This window comes from Erpetoichthys calabaricus, chromosome 5 (genome assembly GCF_900747795.2).
Source record: "Erpetoichthys calabaricus chromosome 5, fErpCal1.3, whole genome shotgun sequence".
In the NCBI taxonomy this organism is placed as follows: domain Eukaryota; kingdom Metazoa; phylum Chordata; class Cladistia; order Polypteriformes; family Polypteridae; genus Erpetoichthys; species Erpetoichthys calabaricus.
The window spans coordinates 241,728,841-241,746,352 of record NC_041398.2 but is presented as its reverse complement, the minus strand read 5'-3'; the positions used below and the strand labels follow the sequence as shown (position 1 = coordinate 241,746,352).

Here is a 17,512-nt window from a genome sequence, read left to right as displayed (position 1 = left end):
TCTGTCGCTGAAGCTGCTCTTCTGTCTGGAGATGATCCTGTTCAGTGGATGCAGTGGATTCTCCATGATTGACAGGAGTCTGCTCAGCGCCCGTCGCTCTGCCACGGATGTCAGACTGTCCAGCTCTGTGCCTACAATAGAGCCTGCCTTCCTCACCAGTTTGTCCAGGCGTGAGGCGTCTTTCCTCTTAATGCTGCCTCCCCAACACACCACCGCGTAGAAGAGGGCGCTCGCCACAACTGTCTGATAGAACATCTGCAGCATCTTATTGCAGATGTTGAAGGACGCCAGCCTTCTAAGGAAGTATAGTCGGCTCTGTCCTCTCTTACACAGAGCATCAGTATTGGCAGTCCAGTCTAATTTATCATCCAGCTGCACTCCTAGATATTTATATTTATATTTATGGCGGCGGCGGTGGTGCTTCGTCTTTTCTATGGGAGGAGAGAGAAGGAGGTTAGTACCCCGCCTTTGTCCCCTGGCACGGGTTGTCGCGCCGCGTGTCGGGTCCTTAAGCTGCTCCCCATGTGCTTGTGCATGACACAGTATATGGTGGAATAAATCTGAATAAAATAAAACAAAAAAATGTACAATAAATGATATAAAAACGGAATAAAACTTCTACTGTTAGTAGAAATGCAGTTAACAGAAATGAAACAGTACGCTTTTGACCAGGCAGTGAGTTTTTACAGAATATAGTGCCTTGCATAGTGCCCACCATCCCCAACTGACTTCCATGCATGTTAGTTTATAACATCTATCTATCTATCTATCTATCTATCTATCTATCTATCTATCTATCTATCTATCTATCTATCTATCTATCTATCTATCTATATGTATATAGCGCCTTACTGTGCCTCCATTAAGAGCTGCAGGCAGGGCCAGCCAGTCTTAATTTTCGGTGACGTTGTTTGTCTCTGTGTTTTCAGTCACTTTTGGAGTCCTGTAGGGAATCAGCAGTGGGATTCTGTGATTCTGCGGCACTTGTCAAGTGTGCTTTCCCAGCTTTGGTTTACTTCACTATGCTAGCGAGGGGAGATTGAGGGGGGACTCTGAGTGGTAACGCCAGCCATCTCTGAATTTCTCCAGCCTCCCCTCGGTGTCCCTTCATGGGTGCCCTGCAAGTTCTTCCTTCAGCCACTCCCAGCCTCAGAGGGTTGCTAAATGGGAATGGCACGCATTCCAGAGCTGCCCGCCATTCCCTGGCCGTCAGGGTGTGGCTGAGTCAGAGAGGGGTTGGCACAGCGAATCGGGAATACGGTGACAGGTGCCGGCGTGTATCACCAGCAGCAATGCAGGACAGCTGCTTCTCCCCTCCCCACACGCGGCTCCCATTTTTGTGATCTAAGATCTGCTCACAGGTTGGCGTCATCCATCATGACTTCGTCACCCCGCGTTTTTCCATAATAGTCATCTCTTATTTGGTCCTTCTGCTGTTGTTATCTGGTGGTGAAAAGAACCACAAGAACCACGGAAATGCAGAGTTTCCTCAGGCTACTAATGAAGGTGACTATGACTGTTCCATCTTTTGAGAAGAAGTACAGTTTTGTGCAAAAGTAAGTGCACCCCATGGAGGTCATTGACATTTTCAGCATATTTGAACAAAGATCAGATGTTCTTGCAAACAAGGCCTACAGATAAATGTGATCAACTTGAATAAGTGACGCATAAAATTGGCATGATGAAATCATTCAGATTTGTCACATGGAAAAAGAAGGTCCATTCATATGTTTTCCACCACTTCGATTCCATCAAGTCAGAAACGGGTGTTCCAGATGAGGTGCCAATGATTAGAACCTCCTTGTGGGGTAAGCAGGTGGACCTAATTGTCTGATTTTTGAAGGTCCGGTGCTCTCCTGGCTACTGGCGTATGTGGTGTTACCACACCAAGAGCAAAAGGTTGTGGAGGTCTCAGAGTCTGGCACTGTATTTCAGAAGATCACCAAATTCCTTGAAATCATTCATTCCACTATCAGAACAATCATCATGGCATAGATTTCAAATGACTGCTCATTTGTTTAGGGCTGCCCTGCCCAGCCAGTTCAGACCAAGAGGTGACCATTTGATACCAAAAGAAATCTCCAAGAACCCTAAAATTTCATTATGGGATCTGCAGGTAAATCTTAACAACCGTTGGTGTCAAAGTGACGACAATCAGAAAAAGATGCCATAGATTGTGACCTGACCGACCGTCTGTTGGTGCACTGCAAACATTAGAATATGTCCATCTACTGGCATGTATTTTGTAATGCATGTAGTAATAAAATACATTGTATTTTTCATTCCAACAGATGGTGCATTACACACATTAACACTGCTCTTATGAATCCCATATGAAATGGCATATAACAGACAGCAACAGGATGGATGCATAGACACACAACACACTTATTTTATTAAGGTGGATTAACTGATTTCAGTCCATTTGGCTGTTACTCGGTTTTATGTATTCAGCATTCACATTTGCAGTGCACCATCTGTTGGAATGTATTTTGTAATGCATGTAGCATTAAAATGCACTGCATTTTTCATTCCAACAGATGGTGCATCACAAACATTAGCACTGCTTTTATGAATCCCATATAAAATTGAATATAACAGAGACATAGCGCCCGGCTAGGCACACAGATGCACACACAGACACTTGTCCTTTTATTAAGGTGGATAAGTTGACTTCTGTCCGTCCAGCATTTGCTATCTGTAGGACGTATTTGGGGTTAACATTTGCAGTGCACATTCTATTGGAATGTGTGTTGTAATGCATGTAGCATTAAAATGCACTGCATTTTTCATTCCAACAATTGGCTCATCACAACCATTAGCACTGTGTCAAATGTGATGGTGTGGGTTGGTTTTCAAGCTACCAGTTGCATTCTGGTAGCCTCTTGAATCTGCTACCACCAATAACGGACTGGAGGGATGAGCCAGCAAATGAGGACCCACACTCAAAGCGAGTGATGGGTGCAAAAGTGAGCACAGTGCTTTTATTACAACCAGCAAACAAACAAACAATGTCCAAAAAGTGCAGCGCTCTCTTCATTAAATAAGTAATCCTGAAAAAACAGCTGACAATCCGTGAGATTAAACGCAAGACTTAAAATGAGAATACAAATCCAACAGTCATCGAGTCCTTCAGGCTCTGTCAGACGAGCCCAGCGCGACTCCCTCTTCGTCTCCCCGGCCCTCCCATTGCTCACTCAGCTGGAGGAGACACTAGCAGCCGCAGTCCTCACCTTCTGACCTCCGTCTTAGCTGCCTCGAGTGGCGTAGGTCAGACCTCTCAGGGTCGGTTGTCCTCCTGTCGTCGTCCTCCCTCCCCTGGTGTGCCACGGATCCCTGGGGTAGGACTTCCTCTCAATCACGCCCTCTCCTCACCAATATTCAGTGGGGACAATTAACCCCCGGAGCGCTGCTCCTTTGTGAGACTCACACCCATGCTGCCCTTCCCTGCACTGGCTGGCTGTCTCATCCTGCCTCTTCCTCCTGATGCTGCTCTCATGACTCTGCTCTTTCTTTTCTTTCTCTTGTTTTTTTTTCCTCTCTTTTTCTTGTGCCAGCTCCTTATATGCCTCCGTGGGTGCAGCACCTCAATCGTGCAGGTGTGTCTCGCCTGTCACTTCAACAACCTTCCATAGCTGCGTGAGTACACACACCCACGGAGAGCGAGACGGCCATTTATTTATCTATTTAAAAACGGGCCACTAAAGTATTAATCTGCGTTTACAAATCCCATACCCAATGACATATAACAGAGACTTATGTATTGCATTTGTCATTCTAGCAGATGGCGCATCACAAACGTCTGTTGTAATAAAGTGCTTTACATTTGTCTTTCCAACAGATGGCACATCACAAATATTGTCACTGCTTCTCTGAATCCCTTATGAAATGGCATATGATGGCAACATGGCACACAGATGCAGAGACGCTTCTCTCTTTCTCAATCCATATGCCACTTTAATGGTCTTTTTCAGGGGTTGGCTAGTTTCTCACCCTTAAATTATGCATATTTATAGCTGGATGTTCTTCCTGATGCTAACTCCCTTAAGTAGCCTTTGATGACACCCAAGATAGATGGTAAGTTTATTCTAACCCCCTGAGTCAGGAAGCACCAGGACTCTGAAGACTCGGACCTTCGTGCTTCCTTCCTACTTCCTGTCTGGCTATATGGTTGTGAGACGTGGATGCTATCCAGTGACCTGAGATGAAGACTGGACTCCTGTGTCTCTTCAGAGAATCCTTGGGTACCGTTGGTTTGACTTTGTGTTGCTCATGGAGTTCCGAATGAGGCACATGACCTGCATTGTGAGGGAGCGTCAGTTACGGCACTACAGCCATATGGGGTGATTACCCGAGGGTGATCCGGCTCATTGTTGAGGACCAGGCCAAGGGGACACCCACGTAACACCCGGCTGCGGCAGATAGAGGGTCATTTTTGGAGGGTGGGACTGCACCGTGTGTCAACCTTTGCCAACCAGGATCCCGAGCTGTTTTGTCATGTGGTGGGTGCAACAACGCATTGTACCAGTGCAGGCTCGCTGACCTGACCCCATAGTAACAGGGTTGGTGTTATGATGTGGAGTCTCAAACAGAATTATTTGGGGGGAGGGGGGGAGGGTCCTCCAAAAAAAATATGCCAAGGAGGAGGTCGGAGGATTCACTTGTCAGCCCAGAAGAGGCTCTCCCAGTCCAGCCAGCTCAAAAAGTATGACCTGTAGGGCTCCAAATTACAGTGACATTTACATTTATTTTGCTTGGCAGAGCCTTTAATCCAAAGCGACTTACAAAAGAGGTCAGTATAATTGAGTAAACATCAGTTGTTTGGGAACAAGTGTGACAGGACCAGGGGACAAAATTGATGATCACAAGTGAAGAGCTCAGAACAAAATACAAGCGAGTCACAATTCTGAGATAACCAAACTGAATATCAGTTACAAACAAGAGGGTCTTCGAGGTGGTCCGCTCACTCCATCAGCCAGGACCTACACATGGAAAAAAGTCTGGATTGTGATTTGATACCACCAGACGCTATTCATCAGCTGATCTGAGTGGTCGGGAAAGGAACGTAGGGGCTGTGAAGTGTCTCCATATGTATGGAGTGCTGGCCCACTGACTGCTTTGTACAGGGAGCCAATCTAGCAATCTGAAAAGAGGAGCGACCTGTGCCTGCCTCAGCTGGTTCAATGCCAGAGGTGCCAATGCATTAGGAATCCTCTGCAGTGGCTTGGCAACTGTGATCCCTCGCCACATCCCGAAGACCCGATTGTTTAATTAAATTTGGTTATTCAGAGTTTGTATTTGTTTCTTACGTTCTGCAGCAATGCATAGTAGGCCAATGGTTGACTCCAAACTGGCCCATGTGAGTAAGTGTCAGTGTGTCGTAGGGTGTGCCCTCCTGGCATCCACTCCCAGGTTAGTTCCCTACCTTGCACCTGTGGCTATGGGCTGAAGTCCCCCCATACCTCTAATCAGGATTGGATTACGCACAGATGAATGGAAGACTAGTTGTGTATCGCGGTTAAGTTCAGCTGCGATATTGCGTTTTTATGGCTGGTGGTCGCCACACGTCGTTTTTCCTCTCACTCTTTCCATGCACTACTTTAATGGATGTCCAGACCTCCTCTTCTCTTAAGATCAATGTTTGCTTCTCTGTTGACTTGCAGGTGAAAGCTACGTTTGTGCTTCCAACGAGCCGTACCGCAGGGTCGACTACACGAAGAACGTGAACCCCAACTGGTCGGTGAATATCAAGTCCATGGCCGGCCGCTCGCACTCCTCGCATGGCACCCTAAAGAGTGAATCGCGAGAGAGCAAAGACTTCATCAAACCCAAACTGGTGACCGTGATCCGAAGTGGGGTGAAACCCCGGAAGGCCGTACGGATCCTCCTGAACAAGAAGACCGCCCACTCCTTCGACCAGGTTCTGACGGACATAACGGAGGCCATCAAGCTCGACTCGGGAGTCGTCAAGAGGCTGTACACGCTGGATGGAAAGCAGGTAAGCGTTTGTTACCTCAGTGACGTGCCGTAGTGAAGTGGGTCGCGAAGTGTTTAGGTGATCGCGCTTGATAAACCTTTCCTCTCTGTAGACGATCGCGCTTGATCCACCAAAGAGAACAAACTCTGACGATCAATCTCAATTTACTAAGGGGGGCCCACACTCTGATGACTAGACTTGATTCACCAAGGGAGACCCCGCCCCCTCACGATGACGATCTTGCTTAATTTGACTTGGTGGGTTGCAAAGACAACATTATGGGAAATTGGGAGTGGAATTGGGATGGATATTTGAGGAGTAAGCCGCAAGACAATGATTATATTTTTATATTATGTACATTAAAGAACCATCACAACAATCAAATCAAATTAATAATATATCAAACAATTATTATAAAAGTAAAGTTGAGTAAATTGGACTCTGCAGCTACATGAGTAAAAGGAAAAGTACCAGTTCGGGTTAATGGAAATAGCCCAAGAGTTGACACAAATCTACGTTTTGTACCTAATACTTGTATACATAATTTGGTTGACCTAAGTGAAAGCGTACTCAAGTTATCGTGTTTACATACACACACTCACACACACATAGACAGACACAGAGATATAATTCCAAAAATGGTATTTTCGGACTCAGGGATGTCTAAAATGTCGAAATTCATCAAGATCTCGAAATGGAATTTTTGGAGGTTTCCAATACTTTCCCTGTACTTCGTATACAAGAAGGTCAGGCAGGTCTAAAACGTCGAGATTCATCAAAATCTCAAAATCGTATTTTTGGACAATTACAATACTTCCCCTACGTGAAAGTAAATTGGACTCAGGGAGGTCTAAAACGTTGAGATTCATCAAAATCTCGACATGGAATTTTTGAACGATTACAATACTTTCCCTACAAGAAAGTAAATCGGACTCAGGATAGTCTAAAACATTGAGATTCATCAAAATCTCTAAATTGTATTTTTGGACGATTATAATACTTTCCCTATGAGAAAGTAAATTGGACTCAGGGAGGTCTAAGACATCAAGATTCATCAAAATCTCGAAATCAAAATTGTATACGATTCTAATACTCTCTCTACGAGAAAGTAAATCGGATTCAGGGAGGTCTAAGACATCAAGATTCATCAAAATCGAATTTTTGGACGATTACAATACTTTCCCTACGAGAAAGTAAATCGGACTCACGGAGGTCTAAAACGTCGAGATTCATCAAAATCTCAAAATCAAATTTTTGGACAATTACAATACTTTTCCCACGAGAAAGTAAATCAGACGCACAGAGGTCTAAAACGTCGAGATTCATCAAAATCTCGAAATCGTATTTTTGGACGATTACAATACTTTCCCTATACTTTGTATACAAGAAAGTCAGGCAGGTCTAAAACGTCGAGATTCATCAAAATCTCAAAATTGAATTTTTGGACGATTACAATACTTTCCCTATGAGAAAGTAAGTCAAACTCAGGGAGGTCTAAAACGTCGAGATTCATCAAAATCTCGACATCAAATTTTTGGACGATTACAATACTTTCCCTATACTTTGTATACGAGAAAGTAAAAAAAGTAGGTTGTGACATCAAGAAGGTTAAGAAACGTTGCGTTAGATCATCGCTTTGCATTCATCTTGGTTCAAAAATACGAAAGTACTGGAACAGCAAGGCCAATGAATTTGTTTCTGCTGGGTACTGAGGACATTTGTGTGTGTGTGACACCCTGTGTCGTGGGAAATGGGGAACACCAGACTACACTCTAGGTGTAAGACAGGGAGACATGGACACAAAAGGGTTGGGTTTTGCAAAAATAAAGTGAAATTGTATTTACAGGTGCACATAACAAAAAAAAAATAATGTTCTGCAGAATATATAAACAGGATGGGATGAGGCAAGAAACTCCAAGTCGCCAACATCTAATTATGCAATCGAAGAGAATGTGTATGTCCACGCCGCTCTGAGCCCTGCAACCCACCCCACCCCCAAGGAGTATGCCAGTTTGCTCACACTTGAGAATTGTACTTGTAATTTTAAGACGTAAGTGTAATTCACACATGTGAAATGCAAATCAGCTGTAAATTATTATGAGCTGTTTTTGATGCCGATCTCCCTCCGTAATGTTAACAGTAAACGACGACGCTGACGTCACGTACCAAAACTTGAACACACGCGTGCCACCCAAATTTTACCTGGTACTGCAACTTGCCCATGCATCATGGTAATTTCGGATGACATGCTCAGAGGACATGTCAAAAAGAACACTGTGGCAGCCGTGATGCAGGAGTGTAAGCTGTGGACACTAGAGGGCGCTCCAGCTTCCCAAACCCAACACAGATAGACGCGCACAAAACATTTTTTATTGTGGGAAACTCTTCCCATTTTTGGTTTAGACATGTGCAGAGGAGAGATGCTGGGTATATTGGGAGAAGGATGTTAAGGATAGAGCTGCCAGGTAAGAGGAGAAGAGGAAGGCCTAAGCGAAGGTTTATGAATGTGGTGAGAGAGGACATGCAGGTGATGGGTGTGACAGAGCAAGATGACGAGGACAGGAAGATATGGAACAAAATAATCTGTGGTGGCAACCCCTAATGGGAGCAGCCGAAAGAAGAAGAAGATTGTGAGAAACTCTTCCCAAAGCATTTCCCACCACGGCCACGAATATGTCCAAGCACAACAGCACCCAATTATTCTTCTCTCTCTCTCTTTGTCATTGCCTCCTCCGCTCCTCCCAGCAAGCTTCGTCCACCATCTACCCCACTGTGGCTCATCCCTGTTAGGCTGGCAAGTCCTCTTATATTGGCCAACCCGGAAGTGTTTCCGCTCTTCTGTCCACGTGGTCTGTAAGCACTTCCAGGTTCAAGGCAAAAACCCCATGCTATACGGCCCCTGGTGGCACCCACAGTACCCAGCAGGGAAGAGGTAAAGAACTCCCATGATGCCCTGTGGGAATCCGGGGTGCCGCTGTAACCCAGAGGAGCTGCCATCTAGCATTCTGGGGGAGGCAGTGCACTAAAGAAGCCGCCTTCCCCCATCCTTGTGTCTCTTGGGTGTCCCACCCGGGTTGGGCTGCCGGCCGTCCCTTACAAAGCGTTCTGAGCGTCAAGTATAACCAGGCCCTTACAGTACATGGGGGGAAAAGTGGGTCACAACACCAAAAAGGTTGAGAAACAGAGTGTTAAGAGTATTAAAAAGTTGTGAGTCTGCACTGTGATAATCAGTCATTTGCCTGGCGTGGTGCCCCTTGACCCAGCATAGCTGACAACAAGTAGGGCACACCTGTGGATGACCAAGAAGTGTGGCATCTAAAAACTGTGCCCATGGCAGCTTTGGGTCTGTGTCGGGTCACGTTGTTCCTCAGGCAGGCAGCAACTCAACTGAAATGAAAAGCCCCCTGAGGGACGGCTGCCGTTGCTAATGCGTTATGCATTTTTTTTTTTTTTTTTAAATATCGCCATGTTTCAGAGCCCAAAGCGTTTTTCACAGTTACTGGAACGAGTAGCTCAAATCCCAGAGTGACACTTTGTAAGAAACTGCAGCCTCCCCCCCTCCCCTGTTTTGTATGAATTTATTTTTAATGTTCCCATTTGAGTCGCTTTTGTGCTTGGCTGCCTTCTGCGTAGTGTCATTACATTCGTACAGAAGGTTTCTGAGGTGGGATTTACCAGCTTTGCTGATACTGCAATTGCAATTCCTCCATGTGACCTTCTGTAATGGCAGCCACAATGGAGCCATCCTCACTCAGAGCATCGAAGTGTAAATGGTAGGTCAGCCGAGAATCATTCAGCTTGTAGATCACTTTTGGTTTGGGGCCATTGCAAGTGGTCAGGAGGTAGCATAGACCCTTCAGTTAGGACATATCCTTTTCAAACATGATTAATCCAGTTCAGGATCACGGGGGGGTGGATGATCCTGCACTTATGGGGTGTGTCGATAAGGGGGACGAGACAAAGGAGAGGATTCAAGTGGAGGAGTTTGTTTCTTCGTGCAGAACGAGTTGTCTGCAACTTCACTTCAGCAAAAGCAAAGAACTGCTTATTGACTTTCTCAGCACCAAAGAGCCTCTGTGTCCGGTCACTATTCAATGAGTGGATGTAGAGGTGGTCCAGCCAATTCAAGTACTTGGGGGTCCACATCAGGGACAGGCTGGACTGGTCTCGTAACACCGAAGAACTATTAGAAGAAAGAGCAGAGCAGACTTGTCTTCCTTAGGAGACTGCAGTCCTTTAACTTGAGAAGTGACATCCTTGACATCTTTTTCAACTCTGTGAGGGCCAGTGGGGTGGGGTGGGCTGGTAACTTCACTTCAAGAGAGGACCACTGAATGAACAAGCTGATGAAAAGAGCAGACCTAGTTATGTGACACATTCTGGACCCTCTGGGGGCATAGCAAAAGGAGAGAAAACAAAACTGAGTGCCATTATTAACAGCGCTGCACATCCTCTCTGTGACGCAACAACACTGAGGACTTTCAGACAGATTATCCTATTCTGTATATACTGCCTTTCACATCTATCTATATATTATATACTAGTCATTTAGCCCGTTACAATAACGGGCGCTAGAACAGTAGTGCATAAACATTAGTAGGAACAGTCTATATTAAATGGCAAGGGACTTTGACCTCATTCTTTTTGTTGGTCGTATTTTTCTTTCTTTCAGCCTTTCTTTTGTTGATGTTTACTTGCTGAGCTGACCGTTCTTCGTGGTCTGCCGCCGTGTATTGTGCGTCTTTAATTTTCTGTGACAGTAATACTGTCTTGTATGGCTCTATTCAATAAGGGCGCACACAAAAAGGCGAGCTTCAAAAGGGTGACTTCAATTAAGCGCGGTGAATAAAGGCGTTCGTAGATAATTTAGTTCAAATGGCTCTGGAATATGTGAAGAGCAACAAAGGTGCAGATCTTTATTTACGCGCCTTTATTCGCTGCACCCAATTGAGGTCGCCCTTTTGAGGCTCGCCTTTTTGTGCGCGCTCTTATTGATTCCCTTTCATATCTATCTATCTATCTATCTATCTATCTATCTATCTATCTATCTATCTATCTATCTATCTATCTATCTATCTATCTATCTATCTATCTATCTATCTATCTATCTATCTATCTATCTATCTATCTATCTATCTATCTATCTATCTATCTATCTATCTATCTATCTATCTATCTATCTATTGTGGAGTTTCAGCCACCGTACACAGACAGGCAGACAGACAACAATTGTCCAAAAAACACACACGTTTAATTATCTTCACTGTAACATGCAGCACCTCACGATCTTCTGGCGGCACTTCTGAGTGTGGCGGAAGTGCTGCAATCCAGGGCTCCACAATCTTCCAGGCGCCCCCCTGGCGGTGGACACGGCCCCCGACAGGGTTGAGCTTCTAAGCTCTGGTCCTGATGCAGACCAGGGCTCCTATTCTGTATATATTGCTTTTCACATCTATCTATCCTGTTCTGTATATAGTGCCTTTCACAGCTATCTATCTATCTTTCTTATTCTGTATATAGTCCCTTTTATAACTATCTATTTATCTATCTTTCTTATTCTGTATATAGTCCAGTGGCGTAGTGTAGTGGGGACGGCAGGGGCGTCACTTTTAGGGGGTGGCAAAATTTCACAATAAATAATAATAATATCTTGTAAAAATTTGAACCATACCTAAATAAGGGGGCGGCGGAATTTTCCTCCGCCCCGGGTGGCTGACACCCACGCTACGTTACTGATATAGTCCCTTTTCTATCTATCTATCTATCTATCTATCTATCTATCTATCTATCTATCTATCTATCTATCTATCTATCTATCTATCTATCTATCTATCTATCTATCTATCTATCTATCTATCTATCTATCTATCTATCTATCTATCTATCTATCTATCTATCTATCTATCTATCTATCTAACAATCTTATTCTTTATATCGTCCCTTTTATCACTATCTATTTACCTATCTTTATTATATATATTGCCTTTCTATCCATCTATTTAAAGCTGTTACAAAAAGAGCACAACTCACAGAGATGGGGCAGAGGGAAGTTGGCCTTTAAAGCTGCTTAAAAAAATGTAAAGAGTCACATAATAAAAGCACGTTGGGTCCTGTGGCAGCTGCAAAGCCCTCTGAGCGTTAAGCTTGTAAATGATCTAAAAATGGAAGCCGGCCTTAAATGTTGAGCCGGAGTTCTCGACTCCAGAAAGAAAGAGACCGAGAGGTGACAGTCGCACTAAAGGGCGAGCGCTTGTAACGGCCTGCCATCTGCTACCCCACAATCACATCCCCCGTCTTAAGTGGCATAGTCTCGGGAATTGGCAGTCTCCCGCTGGCTCTGGCTATTATGGGATAATTAGTCTTCTAAGACCCAGGATTTAGTGTGCAGCTGTCAGCTGGCTGAACGCAGACGCCTCTATTGGAGGTAATATGCTGCCCATTGAGTGGCCCATTGGACAATAAAGCAGTTGGGTTCCAGAGAGGAAAATAAAAAAGTGGGATCTCCGCCTTGGTAACTCTCGAGGGAGGGATCCAATGTTGGCCTTACGTCTGTGTGGCTCGCCTAAAATATATCGACAAAATTAGTCGGTTAGGCCGATTGACCTGAAAATATCATCTTTAAAGCTGAAAACAAGTATCATGGTTGGAGCAATGCTGTGGAAAGGGGCTCGTTAAAAGAGATTAGGCAGACATATGCCACAAACCATGCCCATTGAGCCAAAATAAAGGGGTCTTCAAAGTACTAGGAACAGTGTTGGGTATGTGTGAGATTAAGGTGACCATTCTTGAGCTTCTATCCTGTGCGATTCTGGATATGTTTGAGACTGGAGAGGGCAGCCCACCTCATTATCAGTGATAAGTGAGAGTGGGGGATTTAGACTGACCCCAACAGCCTGTGCTGCTTGTGTTCAGGGATGATCTGTAGTGGTCAGGAGCTACGCACAGGGAAAATCTCCAAAGCTCCATCCAGTTAAGCATGGCAGGCTCATAGATGGGGTCGAAGGGGGCCTAATTTCAAGCTCATAAATTAAGGAAGGCTGCCCAATCGAGAAGACATGTCCCAGTTGTTGCAATTAAAAGTCATGAATATGGCAAAATGGGTCTGAGACCTCCTGAAAGGACCATAAAAGCAGGCCGGATATCCTCATCAGCCTACCCAAGGAGACTTACACCAAATCTAGCTAGTCTTCATTGCTAACTGCTGGCTTCGGCCAAAACAAGAAGAGCTGGCAAAATAACTGGAAAAGTCCTAAAATAAAGAAAGAAACCCCACAAAGGAGTGAGGAGACCGTGGACCCTGGGCTTGTGCACAAAAGGACAAACAAAGGACACTGAGGGACAGTGTGGTGTGTTGGGCTGGTAACATCACTTCAATTTTAGTCTGTATATAGTGCCTGTCTATCTATCATATAGTGCCTTTCACATTATCTATCTATCTATCTATCTATCTATCTATCTATCTATCTATCTATCTATCTATCTATCTATCTATCTATCTATCTATCTATCTATCTATCTATCTATCTATCTATCTATCTATCTATCTATCTATCTATCTATCTATCTATCTATCTAGATATTGGTTCTGTACATTACCACAATGAATTTTAAATGAAACAACTCCGATGCAGTTGAAGTGCAGACTTTCAGCTTTAATTCAATGGGGTGAACAAAACGATTGCATAAAAATGTGAGGCAACTAAAGCATTTTTTTGAACACAATCCCTTCATTTCAGGGGCTCAAAAGTAATTGGACAAATAAAATAACTGGAAATCAAATGTTCATTTCTAATACTTGGTTAAAAACCCATACAGCCACCCTAACCCGACACAGACAGGCAGAGACGCGAGTTCCAGCACACAACACACTTTATTTCAGTGGTGGAGCACTTTTTCTTTACTTCCATAGCACAGAACAACAAAGCACAGCACAGTCGGTCTTTCCTTTCTTCTTCCTCTTCTTCTTCTTCCTTCTCTGCTGCCTCCACTCCCCTCTCAGCAAGCTTTGTCCTCCATCTCCCGACTCTGGCTCCTCCAGTGGAGTGAGGCGACTCCTTTTATTCAGTTCCTGGGAGTCCTCCAGGTGGCTCCTCAGTGTTACCTGGAATCACTCCCAGGTGTGGTGGAATCCACTCTAGGGCTCTGCAGCTCCCCCTGGCGGCCCCCACGGAACCCAACAGGGCTGTACAAGACTCCAACTCCCAGCATGCCCTACGGGAATATCCATGGTGTCACAGCCACCCAGGAGGGCTGCCTTGTACCCTGGTAGTGCCTCAGAGATGCTCTCCCACCCGGTCCTTCCATCCTGCTGGTGCTGTTAATGGCCTGTCACACCGGGTACTGTCCACCATCTGGCCATCCTTCCGTTATGGCTTCCCGGCTGGGCAAGAAATCCTCCTCCATCCTGGCCGAGATACCCATCCATCCTCTTCTTGCTGGGTGTCTGGTCTCAGCTATGGAGGTATGGTGAGGAGCACGGGACCCTCTAGAGGATCTCAAAGTAGAGCTGCTGTTTCTCCGTATTGATAGGATGAAGTTGAGGTGGTTCAGGTATCTGATTAGGATGCCTCATGGATGACTTCTGCGGAGTCATCGGGATAAACTGTCCAAATCTTGGTGTACAACGCTTGTAGAGTCTAGGAAGCTGGGAATTGCTGCCAAAGGAGCTTCTGCGAAGTACTGAAACAGGGGTCTGAATGAATAAGAGAAATTTAAAATTTAGCTTTTTAATGAATTTTTATTTTGTCATTATGGGTTATTAAGTGTTTATGGATGGGCACAAAAGGCCAATATACCCATTTAAATGAAATCTACTACACAATAAGCAGCAGAAATGAGGCTTCTTCATGGGGAACCTGGGCTGACACTCCATGGTAGGGTGAGAAAGTCTCAGAGTCGAGTTGCTGCTCCTCTGAATGAGAGGAGCCAGTTGAGTTGGTTTGGGCCTGTTGTAAGGATGCCCCCCCACCCAGGTGGCTCCCCCTAGAGCTGCTCTAGGCACATCTCAGTGGGTGGAGACCCAAGTGGCACACGCAGGACATGCTGAGGGATTATATATCGCTAGGCTGGCTTGAGAATGCCTGGGAATTTCTCAGGAAACAGCTGGCCGCTGTAGCTGGGCACAGGGAAGTCTGGGCAGCCCTGGTGCCACTGTGACCCTCAACAGGAAAAACGTTAAAGAGGGTGAGGTGAAGATGAGAGCTTTCCTGGTGAACCTTATCACAAAAACCTTTAGATTTTTAGTTCAGTGACACATAAAGTGAATTTAATTTGAGCTTCCCTGCGAATGTACAGCCAGGCTTCCCGCTTAGGGTTTGCGCTTGGGATTGGCACCTTCAGCTTTGTAGTGTTCCACCCAGCCTTGTAGCCATACTGCCTACTCAAACATGGCAAAGGTGGTGTCATTCTCAGTGGTCTCCCTGCCCAGCTGTGTGAAATGCAGGCTTACTCTGAGAAGTTTTTGAATGTGCAGCTGTGGCCGAGGTGCCAGGAAGTGACCCGTGGAGGATTTCCTCTGTTTCTAAATCGGGCAGAAATTCCTCCACACTGGCCGTGAGCTCCAAATGTGAGCTCTTTCTTCCGTTTTTTTTTTCTTCATTTTTTTTTGTCTCAGCCATTAGAGGTGTGGGGGGCCTTCAGGACCTCACTCAGGAATGCTTTTAATCTTAGCGCCTGTGTGTTCAATTATTTTTATTAATGTGCTTCAGCTTCTGAAGAACTTTGATTTATTAAGTATGCTTTTGATTTTAAAGCAACACTTCTGGCTGACGTCATCCTTTACAGTCAACCAGTAGGGGGCCCAACTACTTGATGTATGTTTTGGGTTGGCGTCAAGGCCTCTAGTGGTGGGTTAGGAAATGCCCACCACAGCATGATGAGCACAATGCTATTAAGCGAGGCTGATGTCACCCTACACCACGCAGAGTTCAAAAGAATGTCACCAGTGGCGTCTTTGCATTTAGGGCAAGTAGAGCACTGAAATGCGTCCTCCAGCAGATGGCACTCTTGTGCCAAAATTAAGTAATTTGTCACGTTTCTGTTTGTTTTCATTTTTTTTGTTGTTTTTCAAATATTATTTGTTGTGATAATCATTTTATTTGTGGCAGAGTCCTCTCTGTGTTATTTGTGTAATACTGTTATATTAATTATTTTGTTATTTTTTTCTTATATTAAATATATACAGTCGACCCTTGATATACGACCGGCCTGACATGCGAACATCTTGATTTACGACCAAAATTTTTGTTTTGATTTACGACCAACATCTTGCGTTACGACCTGAATGCGGTCACGTGTATCCGCTTGCGCGATTGTAAACAAACAGCCGAGAGCGTTTGTAAGCGTCAGTCAGAGCCCAGATACGTGTGTTTGTGGACGTAATTTCGGTCAGGGCAGTGATTTATATAATTTTTTTCGATAATTGCTAAGGAAGGAAGAGAAGGTAACGAAAGTAAAGAAAGCGATCACAATCAAAACGAAGAAGGAAATTGTGCGGAAATATGAGAGTGGTGTTCGTGTGACCGATCTCGCTAATATGTACAGCATGTCGAAATCCACCATCTCGACAATTTTACAAAGAAAAGATTTGTATAAGGAGGCTCCTTCCATACAATAACCACCTTCCATTTCATTCTCCTCCTCCTCCCTTCCTGCAGCCATAAGATGTCAAATTAAATGGTGAGTACAGTATGAAATTGTTGTTTCTGGTAGGCTAGGCACTTTTTATAACTTTTTGGTTAGTACATTAGAAAAATTATTGGTGTTTTGGTAAATTATGCACATTATACACCCCTTTTTTATTATGAAAAGGTTAAGTAAGTGTTGCTGTGGGAGGTTTGGAACGCATTATGGGTATTTCCATTATTTCTTATGGGAAAAATAGTCTTGACTTACAACCAACTTGAGTTACAACCAGCCCTCGCAAACGAATTGAGTTCGTAAGTCAAGGGTCCACTGTATGTAGTTTTTCTTGTTATCTGCCCTGCCTCCTATATGTGGAGCCTAAGGAGGCTGGGCCATCTAATTAGGCAGCTGGGTTGACAGTATAGAAAAGTGTATTCTTATAAGTGGTAATTTCTATGTATTAGAAAAGTATTATAAACATATAAGAAAAGTAGAAACTAGATCTCTCTTTTATAAAAGAAAATCTTGAGATGAGATGAGATTATTGGCAAGAGATTTTTTTCAAGTCCCGTCCTCCTCTCAACCATTTAAGGTTCACGGCCCACGCCCGCAGTCCTCTCACATCTCATTCGTGTGAATGCTTTTGTCAGTCACAGTTCCTGCACTCTCAGCTCTTACACATTTTTACATTTTCCCTGCTTTAAGTTCCCAATAACAGAAGATGTATTATGTCCAAATCTTATTGAAGAATTTCATCATGAAGGCTTATCAACAGACAAAATGAGTACACAGGCAATCCTAGCACCGAGAAACGATGAAGACAAATGAATTAACGTGAAAATTTTCGAGTGGAAAGTGGATGTCTATCTTACCCCTATGTATTTTGCAGTGATGGCCAAGAAAAAAACAATA

General features: G+C 44.4%; 1 protein-coding gene across 3 annotated transcripts in view; it reads left to right on the top strand.

The window, feature by feature from the left end:
* The window catches only part of dclk2a (doublecortin-like kinase 2a), a 203,365-nt gene that overhangs the window by 33,342 nt on the left and 152,511 nt on the right, over window positions 1-17,512 (top strand). For all 3 annotated transcript variants that reach the window (XM_051928152.1, XM_051928153.1, XM_051928151.1), the window contains exon 2: window positions 5,664-5,998. In XM_051928152.1, the coding sequence (XP_051784112.1) occupies window positions 5,664-5,998 (335 nt within the window). The remainder of the gene's footprint in view (window positions 1-5,663; window positions 5,999-17,512) is intronic.